General features: G+C 42.8%; 1 protein-coding gene across 3 annotated transcripts in view; it reads left to right on the forward strand.

Moving 5' to 3' along the window:
- The first annotated feature begins 3,329 nt into the window (after positions 1–3,329).
- LOC149974317 (protein tweety homolog 2-like) overlaps positions 3,330–15,780 on the forward strand; it is a 111,512-nt gene continuing 99,061 nt past the window's right edge. For all 3 annotated transcript variants that reach the window (XM_090212050.1, XM_090212051.1, XM_090212052.1), the window contains exon 1: positions 3,330–3,830. In XM_090212050.1, the coding sequence (XP_090068176.1) occupies positions 3,702–3,830 (129 nt within the window). In that variant the 5' untranslated portion in view covers positions 3,330–3,701. The remainder of the gene's footprint in view (positions 3,831–15,780) is intronic.

Raw genomic sequence — 15,780 nt, forward strand, 5'->3', positions numbered from 1 at the left:
TTTTGTCTTGGTTATGTTGTGCCACTACAGTACATATGTAAATGCTTTGTGGCTCGTAATTGGAACAAGGCATTAGTGAATGTATGCCCAATTAAGTTACTATGGATTCATTTAAAGGGCTGGTTTCCCAGACAGATGAAGCCTACTCCTGGATTTTGGAGTGCTTTCAATTAAGATTCTCAAATGGAAAATACTCTTTAGTCTAGGACTAGGCTTACTCGTTGTCTGGAAAACTGGCCCTAAAAATAAGAAATGGCATGGATCTGTGGAGTTGTCAAATCAAAGTTACTGACTACAGATGGGCCCAATATTCTAGAAATTATGTAATCAGATCGCAATTGGTGGCTACTAGCGTGGTGACTGCGTACACCTATCCAATCTCTTGTCGACCTGAGTTACAGTTCAAATAAGGAAATCAGTCAATTGCACGAAATTCATTAGGTGCTAATCTATGCATTTCACACAACCGGGCTGGGGGAGCATAGGCCCACGCACTTGGGATCCAGGTCCAGCCAATCAAAGTGAGATTTTTTTTCTACAAAAGGGCTTTAATAGAGAACCTAGTTTCATCAGCTGTCCGAGTGGCTGGTCTCAGACAATCCCACAAGTGAAGCTGGGTGTGGAGGTCCTGGGCTGGTGTGGTTACCTGCGGTTGTGATGCCGGTTAAACATACTGACAAATTCTCTAAAATGACTGAGGTGGCTTATGGTAGAGAAATGAAAAATTATTTCTTTGCCACTTTTTCCTCTCCAATTTGTAGTTGTCATGTCCCATCGCTGTACCTCCCCTACGGACTCAGGAGAGGTGACCGTTGAGAAGCCATGCATCCTCCGAAACAACCATGCCAAGATGCACTGCTTCTTAACACTGCTGCGCCACCTGGGAGGCCCGAACATTCAATTCACTAACGGCTCTAGTACGCATTCTTGCAGTCAGCATGCCAATTGCATGTGCTCTTTAAACCAGAGACGTGGCATTATGTTGGGCACATTTTAGTGGCCCTATATTGTCCCAACACAAGGTGCGCCAGTGTATTTAATCAGCTTCTTGATATGCTGCACTTGTCAGGTGGATGGATTATCATGGTAAAGGACAAATGCTCACTAATGAGGATGTAAACAAATTAGAGAAATAAGCTTTTGCTTATGGAACAATTCTGGCATCTTTTATTTCTGTTCATGAAACATGGGACCAACACTATGTTTTTGTTCAGTATAGTAAAAAGCATGAGCTGAAGCACCCCCCCCCCCAAAAAGAGAAGAGAAAAAAAAGTATTCACACAGTCATGCTGATCCTGGAATTGACCTGGGCCTGGTTTCCGATAGCAATGGAATTTGGGTGTATGAGTAAACATGCATCTTACTTTTTCCGCCACTAGTTTACCCAATGGCATTTCATACCTTAGGGACAAGAATGTTATAATAGATGTAGGCTATTGTAGAACTCTTCTGATGGCTAGAGTGGTAAGGAAAGTGAATGTCCACATGCTAATTGTGGCCATTATTGAAAGTCTTAAGTTTGGCAGGCTAAATTCCTTAAGCATGATTAACTAAAGAACAGGCAGTGTATGGCACAATAGACATGCACGTGTATGGGTAAAATGCTGGATTTCTATACCAGCTGTCAGACCAGTGCATAGTGATCATAATCGGTCTCATAAGACTCATCCACTTCATAGAACGTTCACGTTGTTTGTTACAGCAGGCTCATTAATATTGTACAGTGTTTTAGTTTATCGGACACTGTTGGAATGACCATAGCATTGGCTACTGTCTACAACAAAGTAGACTAGACAGACCGCCTCACCACTGTGATCTGCTTGGATAAAAAGTTTTGCATCCCAAATGGCACCCTATTCCAAATATGAAGCCATTTTACCAGAATCCTATTCTCCATACTATATAGGGTGTTCGCAATAGGGGAATTGGCTCTTCTGGTTTTGGAGAACCCACAATGGATGCTGTCAACACTGGGGCAATGTACAGAAGCTGATTGCAGACTGAAGACTTGGCCAAATATTGAAAATGCAAATCTTATACAGAAGCAATTTTCTGAGGTACAGTGCTTTCGGAAAATATTCAGACCTCTTGACTTTCCAAATGTTGTTACTTTACAGTCCTATTCTAAAATTGATTCAATATTTTTTCCCTGCATCAATCTACACACAATACCCCATAATGACAAAGCATGTTTGCTCATTTATAAAAAATATTTAAAAAAAACAGGAAATATAAAATCTACGTAAGTATTCAGACCCTTTACTAAGTACTTTGTTGAAGCACCTTTGGCAGCGATTACAGTCTCAAGACTTCTTGGATATGACACTACAAGTTTGGCACACCTGCATTTGGGGAGTTTCTCCCATTCTTCTCTGCAGATCCTCAAGCTCTGTCAGGTTGTATAGGGAGCGTCGCTGTACAGCTATTTTCAGGTCTCCAGAGATTTTTGATGTGGGTCAAGTCTGGGCTCCGGCTGGGCCACTCAAGGACATTTGTCCCTGCAGAACCACACCCAGTGACTGTCCAGCTTTTACCAACGACCTTTCTTTCTCAGGGGGCTGTAAACCCAGACCAGCTCACCAGACTCAGAGTGCCTCCCCCAGGTGTGCACATTATTGTTTATTTTCTGCCTCACACCTGCGCTCATAAGCTGGTCATTGGCGAAAGTGTGGGCTGTGTCAAGGGGGTCCTGGAGTCTCCTGGCATACTTCCTGAACGCCATCTCTGAAAGGGTTGCAGATTCATCCTCTGAATGGCACACATACACAATCAATGTCTCAAGTCTTAAAAATTATTTGTTAACCTGTCTCCTCCCCTTCATCTACACTGATTAAAATGGATTTAACAGGTGACATCAATAAGAGATCAGCGCTTTCACCTGGATTTACCTGGTCAGTCTATGTCATGGAAAGCGCAGTTGTTCCAAATGTTTTGTCCACTCAGTGTATATATATATATTCTGGTTTCTGACATTACTCATTCTGATACTTCTTAATGTATCTTTTTTTTGCGGATTCTGTGTGTTTTTTGCAATAAAAAAAATGTGCTAGGTATTACTGCATTCATTTTTGGAGCTAGAAGCACAAGCATTTCGCTGCACCTGAGTTAACATCTGCAAATCTGTGTACATGACCAATAAACTTTGATTTGATTTGTTGCTTATACATTGCTTTGACATTCAGGAAAAAAATAACATCATATTAAAATATGTCTATCTTTAGCCTATAAATTGCATCTTTCCATGCCATAGTTTTTCCCATTCTACTTATTTTCCTTAGACTACCATTCAGGTTCCTGGGATATGTCTATGCTCCCTGCAGGTTCTGCGCGCCTTCGCCTCGTGTCCCGTGCCCTTATTCATGCGCGCTCCCGTATAGGGACATTTCTTTTCTGTGGTGGGATCGCTCAAATGTGAAAGACTGGACCAGCGGACAGGATGGCCGTGGCTGAAACGACGTGTTAATTGTATTTTTCCCAGATAATCTTGGGATGCTTTCCTTTAACGACTTCTCTGCATTTTTTGTCTACTGTGCGTTTCAACGGGTCTACACTATCCAGCATGCTTTTCCATAATAATAGCTTATTATTGCTTTGTTACAGAAGACGGAACTGATGAGGATACTTCCAACAGCAGATGAGCTGTCTGTTTACAAAAGACAATAAACGAACTGTAGATCTTGGATAACAAAACTAGTGCCGGGATGTCTTCGATACGGGATGATTATATTGCACCTTGGTGGACTTATTGGCTACACAATTTTCCTCATGTCAACCTGAACTTCCAGCCCATCGATAACACCTTCACCCCCCAGGATCAGAACTACCAGCAGGTTAGTTGTGCAGACTCAGATTTGACCGACGCCGGGTCTCATAAACTGTATCCCAAATGGAACCTTATTTATTAGTGCACTACTTTTCACCAGGACCCATAGAGCTCTGGTCAAAACAAGGGTTTAAATAAATATATGTGGTGTGTTATTGGATATGGTCTAAACCCCAAAAAGATCCCCTTCCATCAGGATGATCAAATTAACCAATTGCTGAATTTGATCATTTCTGCCAACAGCAGAAGTTTAATAGGCCTATAGGACAGTCTGCAATGCAATGTTTATTTGGAACATTACATTTAATCTGTGTTATTACAAATAATATAATGTCATTTCTGGGCTACTCTATATCTCTCAGCTGACTATTCTCAAATGTCCATTATAAACTGGGTGGAATGAGCCCTGAATGCTGATTGGCTGACAGCAGTGGTATATCAGACCAAATATGACAAAACATTTATTTTAACTGCTCTAATTACATTGGTAACCAGTTTATTATAGTAATAAGGCAACTCTGTTTTTTTTATATATGGCCAATATACCAGGGCTAAGAGCTGTGTCCAGGCACTCCGTGTTGTGTCGTGGTAAGGAACAGCCCTTAGCCGTGGTAAATTGGGCATATACCACACCCCCTCGGGCCTTATTGCTTAAGTATCTTGCTGAAAAATTTGGGAACCCCCAGCATGTTTCTATGGCTTAATCCCAAATGCCACTCTACTATTCCTTATATAGGGCACTACTTAATGAAAGTAATCCTGTGTGAACATCAGACTCAGTATATGCTTGTAGTTTTTACAATAGCAGAAATCTGTTTAGCTTTTGGCTTGGGTTGAACTACAGAGACCGTGCACATTGTTTCCTCAAACCTCTAAATGGCTAATCAAGCCTTGGGATGAGTAATGTTTCAGCTGTTACTTTCCACAAAGACTGGGTTTATTTCAAGGATTCTGTTATTTTCTATAGTGTAGAGTCAGTGTAGAGTAGACAGTCTAAAATAGGGGCAGACACCATGCAGTACTTTTTCAAAGCAGCTATAGTGAGACACTCACTCTATGTCTGCTGGTTGTAATTAAGTCGTTATTGTGGAACCTTTGCTGTGGGGGTGAACAAGTTTAATGGGAAAGCGTTAGGAAGAGAGAAAGGGATAGTGAACGAGCAGAGAGGGAATAGAGAGATGGGGAGAGAAAGTGGGAGAGGAGCTATGTAGGTCCAGTGTGGCTCAGTTGGTAGCGCGTAGCATTTGCAATGTCAGGGTTGTGGGTTTGATTCCTACCGGGCACCAGTATGAACAAATATGGAATCGTATACACTCACTACTGTAAGTTGCTTTGGATAAGGTCGTCTGCTAAAATACCCACAGTTGAAATCAGAAGTTTACCTACACCTTAGCCAATTACATTCCAACTCTGTTTTTCAAAATTCCCTGTTTTAGGTCAGTTAGGATCACCACTTTATTTTAAGAATGTGACATGTCAGAATAATAGTAGAGAGAATAATTTATTTCAGCTTTTATTTCTATCATCACATTCCCAGTGGGTTAGAAGTTTACATACACTCAATTAGTCAACTCAGCAAAAAAAGAAACGTCCTCTCACTGTCAACTGTGTTTATTTTCAGCAAACTTAACATGTGTAAATATTTGTATGAACATAACAAGATTCAACAACTGAGACATAAATTGAACAAGTTCCACAGACATGTGACTAACAGAAATGTAATAATGTGTCCCTGAACAAAGTGGGGGTCAAAATCAAAAGTAACAGTCAGTATCTAGTGTGGCCACCAGCTGCATTAAGTACTGCAGTGCATCTCCTTCTCATGGACTGCACCAGATTTGCCAGTTCTTGCTGTGAGATGTTACCCTAATCTTCCACCAAGGCAACTGCAAGTTCCCGGACATTTCTGGGGGAAATGGCCCTAGCCCTCACCCTCCGATCCAACAGGTCCAAGACGTGCTCAATGGGATTGAGATTTGGGTTCTTTGCTGGCCATGGCAGAACACTGACATACCTGTCTTGCAGGAAATCACGCACAGAACGAGCAGTATGGCTGGTGGCATTATCATGCTGGAGGGTCATGTCAGGATGAGCCTGCAGGAAGGGTGCCACATGAGGAAGGAGGATGTCTTCCCTGTAACGCACAGCATTGAGATTGCCTGCAATGACACACCGCCCCAGACCATGACGGACCCTCCACCTCCAAATCTATCCCGCTCCAGAGTACAGGCCTCAGTGTAAAGCTTATTCCTTCGACGATAAATGCGAATCTGACCATCACCCCTGCTGAGACAAAACCGCAACTCGCCAGAGAAGAGCACTTTTTGCCAGTCCTGTCTGGTCCAGCGACGGTGGGTTTGTGCCCATAGGTGACTTAGGCGTCTCACAGTACGGACATTGACATTTATTGTCCTGGCCACATCTGCTGTCATCAGGCCTCCTTGCAGCCTGCCTAAGGCATGTTCACGCAGATGAGCAGGGACCCTGGGCATCTTTCTTTTGGTATTTTTCGGAGTCAGTAGAAAGGCCTCCTTAGTGTCCTAAGTTTTCCAAACTGTGACCTTAATTGCCTACCGTCTGTAAGCTGTTAGTGTTTTAATGACTGTTCCACAGGTGCATGTTCATTAATTGTTTATGGTTCATTGAACAAGCATGGGAAACAGTGTTTAAACCCTTTACAATGAAGATCTTTGAAGTTATTTGCATTTTTACTAATTATCTTTGAAAGACAGGGTCCTGAAAAAGGGACGTTTATTTTTTTGCTGAGTTTATTTGGTAGCATTGCCGAAAATTGTTTAACTTGGGTCAAACGTTTCGGGTAGCCTTCCACAAGCTTCCCACAATAAGTTGGGGGAATTTTGGCCCATTCCTCCTGACAGAGCTGGTGTAACTGAGTCAGGTTTGTCGGCCTCCTTGCTCGCACATTCTCTATCGGATTGAGGTCAGAGTTTTGTGATGGCCATTCCAATACCTTGACTTTGTTGTCCTTAAGCCATTTTGCCACAACTTTGGAAATATGCTTGGGGTCATTGTCCATTTGGAAGACCCATTTGCAACCAAGCTTGATGTCTTGAGATGTTGCTTCAATACATCCACGTAATTTTCGTTCCTCATGATGCCATCTATTTTGTGAAGTGCACCAGTCCCACCTGCAGCGAAGCACCCCCACAACATGATGCTGCCACCCTCGTGCTTCACGGTTAGGATGGTGTCCTTCGGCTTGCAAGCCTCCCCCTTTTTCCTCCAAACATAATGTTATTATGGCCAAACACTTCTTTTTTTGTTTCATCAGACCAGAGGACATTTCTCCAAAAAGTACGATCTTTGGACTCCAATCAAGTTGTAGAAACATCTCAAGGCTGATCAAAGGAAACAGGATGCACCTGAGTTCAATTTCGAGTCTCATAGCAAAGGGTCTGAATACTTATGTAAATAAAGTATTTCTGTTTTTCATTTGTAATAGATTTAGAAAAATAAAAAATTAAACTTTCACTTCGTCATTATGGGGTATTGTGTGTAGATTGATGAGGAAAAAAATAGACAAACATTGGCAGTAGACTGACCTTACTGAAGAGCTCAGTGACTTTCAACGTAGCACTGTCATAAGATGCCACCAATCCAACAAGTCAGTTCGTAAATTGTTTTGCCCTGCTAGAGCTGGCCCTGTTATTGTTAAGTGGAAACGTCTAGGAGGAACAACAGCTCAGCCACAAAGTGGTAGGCCACACAAGCTCACAGATCAGGACAGCTGAGTGTTGAGACACTCCCTACCGAGTTCCAAACTGCCTCTGGAAGCAACGTCCGTCGGGAGCTTCATGAAATGGGTTTCCATGGCCGATTAGCCGCACACAAGCCTAAGATCACCATGTGCAATGCCAAGCGTCAGCTGTAGTGGTGTAAAACTCGCCGTTTTGGACTCTGTGTAAGGGTTTTCCTCTTCCTCTTCTGAGGAGGAGTAGCAGGAAGGATCGGAGGACCAATGCGCAGCGTGGTACGTGTTCATATTGCTTACTTTCAATAGAACACTGACAAGTACAAAATAACAACGTGAATAAATGAAACAACGAAACAGTCCTGTCTGGTAACATACACAAAGACAGAAAATAATCACCCACGAAACACAACAGAAAGCAGGCTACCTAAATATGGTTCTCAATCAGGGACAACGATTGACAGCTGCCTCTGATTGAGAACCATACCAGGACAAACACAGAAATAGCAAATCATAGAAAAACTAACATAGACAACCCACCCAACTCACGCCCTGACCATTCTAAAACAAAGACATATAACAAAATAACTAAGGTCAGAACGTGACACTCTGGAGCAGTAGGAATGTGTTCTCTGGAGAGATTAATCACCCCTCACCATCTGGCAGTCCGACGGACGAATCTGGGTTTGGCAGATGCCGGAAGAACGCTACCTGCCCCAATGCATAGTGCCATCTGTAAAGTTTGGTGGAGGAGGAATAATGGTACGGGGCTGTTTTTCATGGTTCGTGCTCAGCCCCTTAGTGAAGGGAAATCTTAACGCTATAGCATACAATGACATTCTGGACAATTCTGTGCTTCCAACTTTGTGGCAACAGTTTGGGGAAGGCCCTTTCCTGTTTCAGAATGTCCCTGTGCACAAAGCGAGGTCCATACAGAAATGGCTTGTCGAGATCGGTGTGTTAGAACTTGACTGGCCTACACAGAGTCCTGACCTCAACCCCATCAAACACCTTTGGGATGAATTGGAACGGCGATTGCGAGCCAGGCCTAATAGCCCAACATCTGTGCCCGACCTGACAAATGCTCTTGTGGCTGAATGGAAGCAAGTCCCTGCAGAAATGTTCCAACATCTAGTTGAAAGCCTTCACAGAAGAGTGGAGGCTGTTATAGTAGCAAAGCTTGGACCAACTCCATATTAATGCCCATGATTTTGGAATGAGATGTTTGATAAGCAGGTGTCCACATACTTTTGTTCATGTAGTATACATTTATCCCTATTAATTTCTCCTGAGACCAGATAGGCCCACCAACCCTTCTCTTCCAACTCCCACCCTCACACTGTCAGTGAATCCACAGAGCACTTAACACTAGGAAGGAAATGGCTGTGGTATGAGAGAGAGATAAAGAGAGAGAGAGGGGGAGAGAGATGGGGATAGGGAGAGAAACCCCTACTCAGCGCTCCGAACTGACTGTGGTATGAGTGAGAGCGAGAGGGGGGGAGAGTGTGCTGGTCTCTGTAGCTGTCTGTTTCCATTAGCTGTGACAGCGTGGGGAGAGGGGAAAGTCTGGGCTGTTAGGGGTGGGAGGAGAGAGGATGAAGGATCTCCATGGGAGACCACTGAATCCTGCTGGTACGACGATCAACCACCACCATGCAGCCTGATAGCCCATAGCGAGGGGTGGAACTTTAGAGCACTACGCTACACTAGCCTTCCACACACGCGCGAACATACACACACGTATAGACACACAGACAGTATACTAGCTGGTCACACGCTGCTTTCTCAATCTGTCCCTGTACTAGGCTTCTTGCATTAATGCTGCAATTTGAAGGCAATAAATTGACACAGTAGTCAGACCATAACATTCCATAAGTTATGGCTCTCACGGTGATTATTGATCACTACAGCTGCTTTGACCATGCTATTATTGGTGATAATCAGTGGAACTGATGGACACTGAAGATCCCTAGTCCCTCTTTATTATCCCTTAATGGCAGGTCAGTGACCATATTGAAAGAGAATTGACTCCAATCAGCCTACTCGCCCACCAATGCATTGTGGAACCGGCTATGCGCTACTCTATCTGGCACCAAAAGCCGGAGTAAGTCAATAATGTGTCTAAATGTATCCACGTACAGGCCTCTCTGTACTGTATTGTACTGTATTGAATACAGTAGAACTGCTGGTTGGTTGAGGATATGATTCCTTTCTACAGACAGTGCTATGGTGACCGAACAAACTTTTAGCCTATTCAATGTAGAAAGCTTAGTGTTAGACGATAAAGAATTCAAATTAGGAAACAAGACGGTATCCAATTCTCTCTACTCAGTTTGAGCAGATATTGCTGTCATCGATCTCTCCACACAGTCAGTCTGTAGAGGGAGGTTATTGAGTGGCTCCCCATGCATGGCTCAGACTGCATGTCAGAATGAGCTGTAATTGGCCAGTTTGAGCAGAGCCAATGTTTGTGAATTCCTCCGGTTGGCTGGTTGGCTGTGGTCCACAGAAGAATGAAGTGGAATTCAAGGGTCACGGTCTTAGTAAGGGCTGCTTTCTTTCTGTTGGGTTTAGTATGTGTGTGTATTATAGAAAGGATTGCTGATTCTCAAGTATGCCTGGCCTGTTGATTCTCACCCTCCATTGGACAGAAAGAACACTGCTGATCATGTGAATCACCTGACCTGAGAAATTAATGAACTGCAGAATGTTCCTCAATGCTAATTTAGCCTAATGCTCTTCGGACAAAAATAATGTTTTAATGTTTTAGCATCATGTCTTCTGTTTGGTATGTGTCTTTGGACTTTTGTTGGATGTCTGTGTAGAAGCCAATGAATTTTAGATAGCTACAATTCATTTGTCTATGTCTTTAGTCACGTGTTAGTCATTTTGGCCTCAGCATGCATTGCGTTCCCTGCAGTAAGATCTGTACTTTTCCTCATCTCACTCACCAGAACAAGAAAGGAGGACACAGCCCAAAAAGAGTTCTCACAAAAATAGGTCAGCGCCCTATTTCTCCTCATATCGCACTGCCAGCCTCAGTGTGTGTGTGTGTGTGTGTGTGTGTGTGTGTGTGTGTGTGTGTGTGTGTGTGTGTGTGTGTGTGTGTGTCTGTCTGTGTGTGTTCGTCAGAGAGGAAGAAATGTCTCATTACAGAGGAGTGGATAGGTCAAAGGGTCCCTATCCATATGATTCATCCACTTCCTTCTCTGCTCTGTGACCCAAAGCTGTTCATGAGAGGGAATAGGGATGTGGTGTGGTTTATGTTTGTATTATGCAATTCAATTGGATCAGAGTCTTCACTAGAGGCCCACAACTGAGGCAAGGCAAGCAAGTTGTTACCACCGTTACGTCATTTATTTGTTGAGTATCTTAGTCTTTTGGCAAATGGTCAGAAACAACAGGTAATCGGCCTAACTCGTAAATAAATCATGTCATTGGTGCTAAATAGCTGCTAATGTACTGTATGGAAAGACTTAGGCTTCATCTCATAGGCAAAACGTTGAGTCAGCTGTATAAACCTACAGCTGTATGTTTATATCTGCATCCCAAATGGCACCCTATTCCCTATATAGTATACAAATTTTGACCCAAGCCCTATGACGTGACATTTGAGTCGTAACCTACCAGCCCATGGAGAGGTTCTTTAGGAGTTGTACTGTTGAGAACCTCTTGGGAGACTGTGATAACACAGGCCAGGGTTGGGCAGCTGTGGTACAGGGCACGCACAAACACACCAGGACCCTGCAGGGCTGGCCACATTGGGGTTCTTCCTTCCTGCTAGTTGACTTTGATGTCATATCCTGTCAGGTGGCCAACACTACTGTATGTAGATTAGACTATCCAAAGATTTGTCCCACTGACTCAATATTAAAATATACAGTTGACAATATCGCAATATTATTTTTGCCCTAGGTTGCTGTATCTGCACCAAAACACCAGTATTTTTCCTTCATAGCTTGTTTTCCATGTTCTTTTGAAATAGGGGAGCCAATTCATTTTCAGCACTTTTATTTCCATGACTGATGAAAACTAGTTGGCTTATGCTCGCTCTTGTCTCTCTGGAGCAGACATACTGTATAGTGAGCAATATATTTGGAACATCAAATCGCAATAAAATAACATATAGAATCGCAATAAAATAACATATAGAATCGCAATACATATAGAATCGTAAGATACGCAATACATATCCATATTCAGATTCAGAAAGCTTTAATGTCCTCAGAGGCGAATCCTCTTGCAGCAGCCATAAAACATATAACATCTAAAAATGTCAAATAAAGAGCAAAGGATATTTACAAACAAATAGACAGGGTAAGGGCAGTTTCAGAGTGCAAGTGCTAAGTGCAATTAGTCCAACATTTGTTAAGTTGCAGAATTGCATGTTATTTTTTTTTTAACCTTAGGTAGTCTGTATGTAGGTCCAGAGGGGAGGAGCTGGAATTCAGGGTGGAGTGGATGGGAAGAGTCAACCACTGTTTTATTCACCTTATGAAGGGCTCTGCCCAGGTAGAGAGATGACAGCCCTTGCTGTTGCTGCCCAACGATAGTCCTGACTATCTTGCCCAACCTATTTTTCTGTGCAACCTTGATATTCCCAAACCAGCAGGTCAAGCAGTAGGACAGAATGCTCTCAATGAACGATTTATAAAAGAGAACCATGGTGGTTAGATCAACCTTAAAAAAAAGTTCAGTTTCTGTAGAAAATACAGTCTCTGTTGGCCTTTCTTAAATATAGGGTCAGTACATTGTTCCCAGGACAGTTTGTTGTCAATAACTAGCCCAAGGTATTTGTACTCCTCCACTATTTCAACAGGCTCACCTTTTAGCAGTGATGGTGTGTGCATGGTAGTGTTCCTTCCAAAGTCATCACCATGTCTTTTGTTTTTGATGTATTTAATATTAGATGGGAGGACTCACACCAGACAGTAAAATCCTATTGGCACCTAAGTATCGTGATAATATCATGAGGTCTCTAGCCATTCCCAGCCCTACTCAATATGGGCCATCTCAAGTTATCATTTAGCTCGATTGGACTCTCACTACGTGGTTGTTTTATGCACAGCCGGTTAGAGAGGCGCGCAGATGGCACAGGGCATGGCCCACAGTAGTACTACTACAGACTGTACATGGTGGTCATTATGCAAAAATATCCCATGTTCAAATGGAAACATTAGTCACCTGTTGGTTTCAACATGTTGGTTTCAACCTTATCCAACATTGTTAATAACCCAGGGATGACTAGGAGAGGATCAGACACTCACTGGCTTTTCAACTCCACTCAGTTCACCTCAAAACCCCTCCTCCTGCCATACAGGCCTGCTCTCGGTCGATGGCCCACTGTAGATCAGAGTGACCTATAGCCATAGATGGGCAGCATCTCTGTGACATGTATTTGAAATACGTTTCTTTATAGCTGTTCACAATTTTGTGGCCCCCTTTTACCCTACATTGGGATCCAAAGTCCGATGGCACTACAGTGTGATGAGAGCTACTGCTAAATGAACTAAATGTTCATGTAAATGCAAAAAGGAACCATTACAAAGCACGCTGTGTATTAAGAGGTCTACACAGAATACGTAAGAGATGGACGTTCTGCTTCTTCGCTAGGGCGAGAAACACGATTGGATGGAAGAGGAAACTGAGGTGGATGAAGCTAACAGTACAGAAAGTGAGAATGAGTGGGTTTCAGTGGCAAAGACAAAGGGATACAAGAAAAGTAAAGCTGTGGTGGAAACTGCTAGACTCGTTTGTTACTGTTCTTTGATGAAGAGTCTCTCCCTTCTCATAAAAAGTTAGGATTCATGAGATACCCTGTAAGAGCTTTTGTGCACAAGCCCCTTCAGTGTCATACACGTAAAAGATTTGGTCATGTGTCAAGTGGGAAGAGTATCGTATGCCAGATTAAGTGAAACGCCGCTATGGAGGTGAACATGCGTCTGAATTCCTGGAGTGCCCTGTTAGGGTGAAGGAGAATGAGGTGGCAGGGGTTAGGAGTGTCCAGCGTGTCTCCTATCTGGAGGCGGTGAGGAGATTGGAAGGAACGAGTGGCGGAGAAGAAACAACAGTAGTAGAGCCACCATGACTAGTGAAGGGTTTTCATCAATTGAGGGACAGTGGAATGCTAAATGTAAAAAATGTGGACTTTGTATTTTTTATTGCAATCGTCATAAACTGTACACAATCGGAGAAGAAGTCTAAGAAAATGTGAGTCATTGTGAATGCCGCTGAACGTTTTTTGGGTCTTCGTGATTTCACCGCCGAGGCCGTGCAAGAAATCCTGTCGGTGAATGTACCGCCATCACAGGCCCCTGAGCCTGTGTAGGGATGGATGTATTTTGGAGTGGACTTTGATTGAAGAAGTGGGATGGATTTTCTTAGTTGACATGTTTTTGTTTGTATGATGTAATTTTCCCCCTTTCCCGCAATGTTTTTTTTGTTTCTTATTCAATATCCAGTCCAGCTGGTGGCGGTAATGCACCATTAACATTGGATGCCAACCGCCGTTAAACCCCATCGAAGAAGAAGAAGTTCTGCTACTTAGTTTCTACTGCTTGCAAGCTTCCCTTTTTGTGCTTTTATTTCGAGATTTGCCAATAACAATTATGTCTATGTCTCTGTCCAGTTTTGAGGAGCGTCTGTCCAAACTGGTGAGCCATACTGTACGAGAACTTTTACAACCCTTCGAAGCGGTTGTATTCAGAGAAGCACGCAAAAGAAAACAGCTGAAGGGAGATACCACGGATATCACGAAATTTGAACATCGATACTGACATGAAAGAAACATGGAAAAAGATTTGGAACCGGTATGTTCGCAATCTGAAAAGGGGGAAGGAGACAAGGAATGGGGCTGCCTCTGGTGTGTGTCCAACAAAAGTCGTCTAAAATAAATCAAATCAAAATCAAATCCAATTCATTGGTCACATACACGTGTTCAGCAGATGTTATTGCGGGTGTAGCGAAATGCTTGTGTTTCTAGCTCCAACAGTGCAGTAATATCTAACAAGTAATATCTAACAATTTCACAACAATACACACAAATCTAAGTAAAGGAATGGAATTAAGAATGTATAAATATAGTTGAAGTGTACCTATGATGAAAATTACAGGCCTCTCTCATCTTTTTAAGTGGGAGAACTTGCACAATTGGTGGCTGACTAAATACTTTTTTGCCCCACTGTACACATGAGATGAGTAATGCAAAATATGTAAACGTTATTAAAGTGACTAGTGTTCCATTATTAATGTGCCCAGTGATTTAAAGTCTATGTGCTAGTGATGGTTAAGTAACAGTCTGATGACCAGTCTACGGTTTTACTGGCTATAAAAACGGAGTCATTACTGAATTAAGTAATGTAACAAATCCAACATTAAACCTTGTAAACAATTCATTTAGACCCAGCGTTTATTTGAAACAGGTGTTAATTTTCTGAAATGTGTGCCGTTGTCCGGCTAATGAAAGTGACAATCGGCTATTTGAGACTCTTATGTTTAATTTAAGTTTTACGGTATTTTCTTTATGCGGATTCCAGAGTAATGGAATTAACACAGCCTCTAATCTGGTTTAACCAGGCTAGAATACATGTGGAATGACCGCAGCCTCTAATCTGGTTTAACCAGGCTACAATACATGTGGAATGACCGCAGCCTCTAATCTGGTTTAACCAGGCTAGAATACATGTGGAATGACCGCAGCCTCTAATCTGGTTTAACCAGGTTAGAATACATGTGGAATGACCGCAGCCTCTAATCTGGTTTAACCAGGCTACAATACATGTGGAATGACCACAGCCTCTAATCTGGTTTAACCAGGCTAGAATATGTGTGCTGACTGTTTTCTATAACCACTTCCATATATCCTAATTGTAGAGAACTTGGTTTAATTTGACACCGGGGCTTGGTGTAGATTCTCAGATAGCCAGCCAGTGTCATGTATTGTCATGTTGTGTCTTTCTGTCCTTTCCTTTCACCCTGTCTCCCTCTGCTGGTCGTACTAGGTTACCGTTTCTGTCCCTCTTTCCCCCAGCTGTTCCTTGTCTTCTCTGACTACCTCATTCACCCCTTTTCCCACCTGTTCCCTTTTTCCCTCTGATTAGGTCCCTATATCTCTCTCTGTTTCTGCTCCTGTCTTTGTCGGATTCTTGTTTGTGTGTCTCATGCCTGAACCAGACTATCATCGTGTTTGCTGCAACCTTGTCCTGTCCTGTCGGAATCTACCTGTCCATCTGAGCCCACGTGTGTT

The sequence above is a fragment of the Oncorhynchus mykiss genome, chromosome 20 (assembly GCF_057628025.1).
Source record: "Oncorhynchus mykiss isolate SJ-2025 chromosome 20, ASM5762802v1, whole genome shotgun sequence".
NCBI classification, from domain to species: domain Eukaryota; kingdom Metazoa; phylum Chordata; class Actinopteri; order Salmoniformes; family Salmonidae; genus Oncorhynchus; species Oncorhynchus mykiss.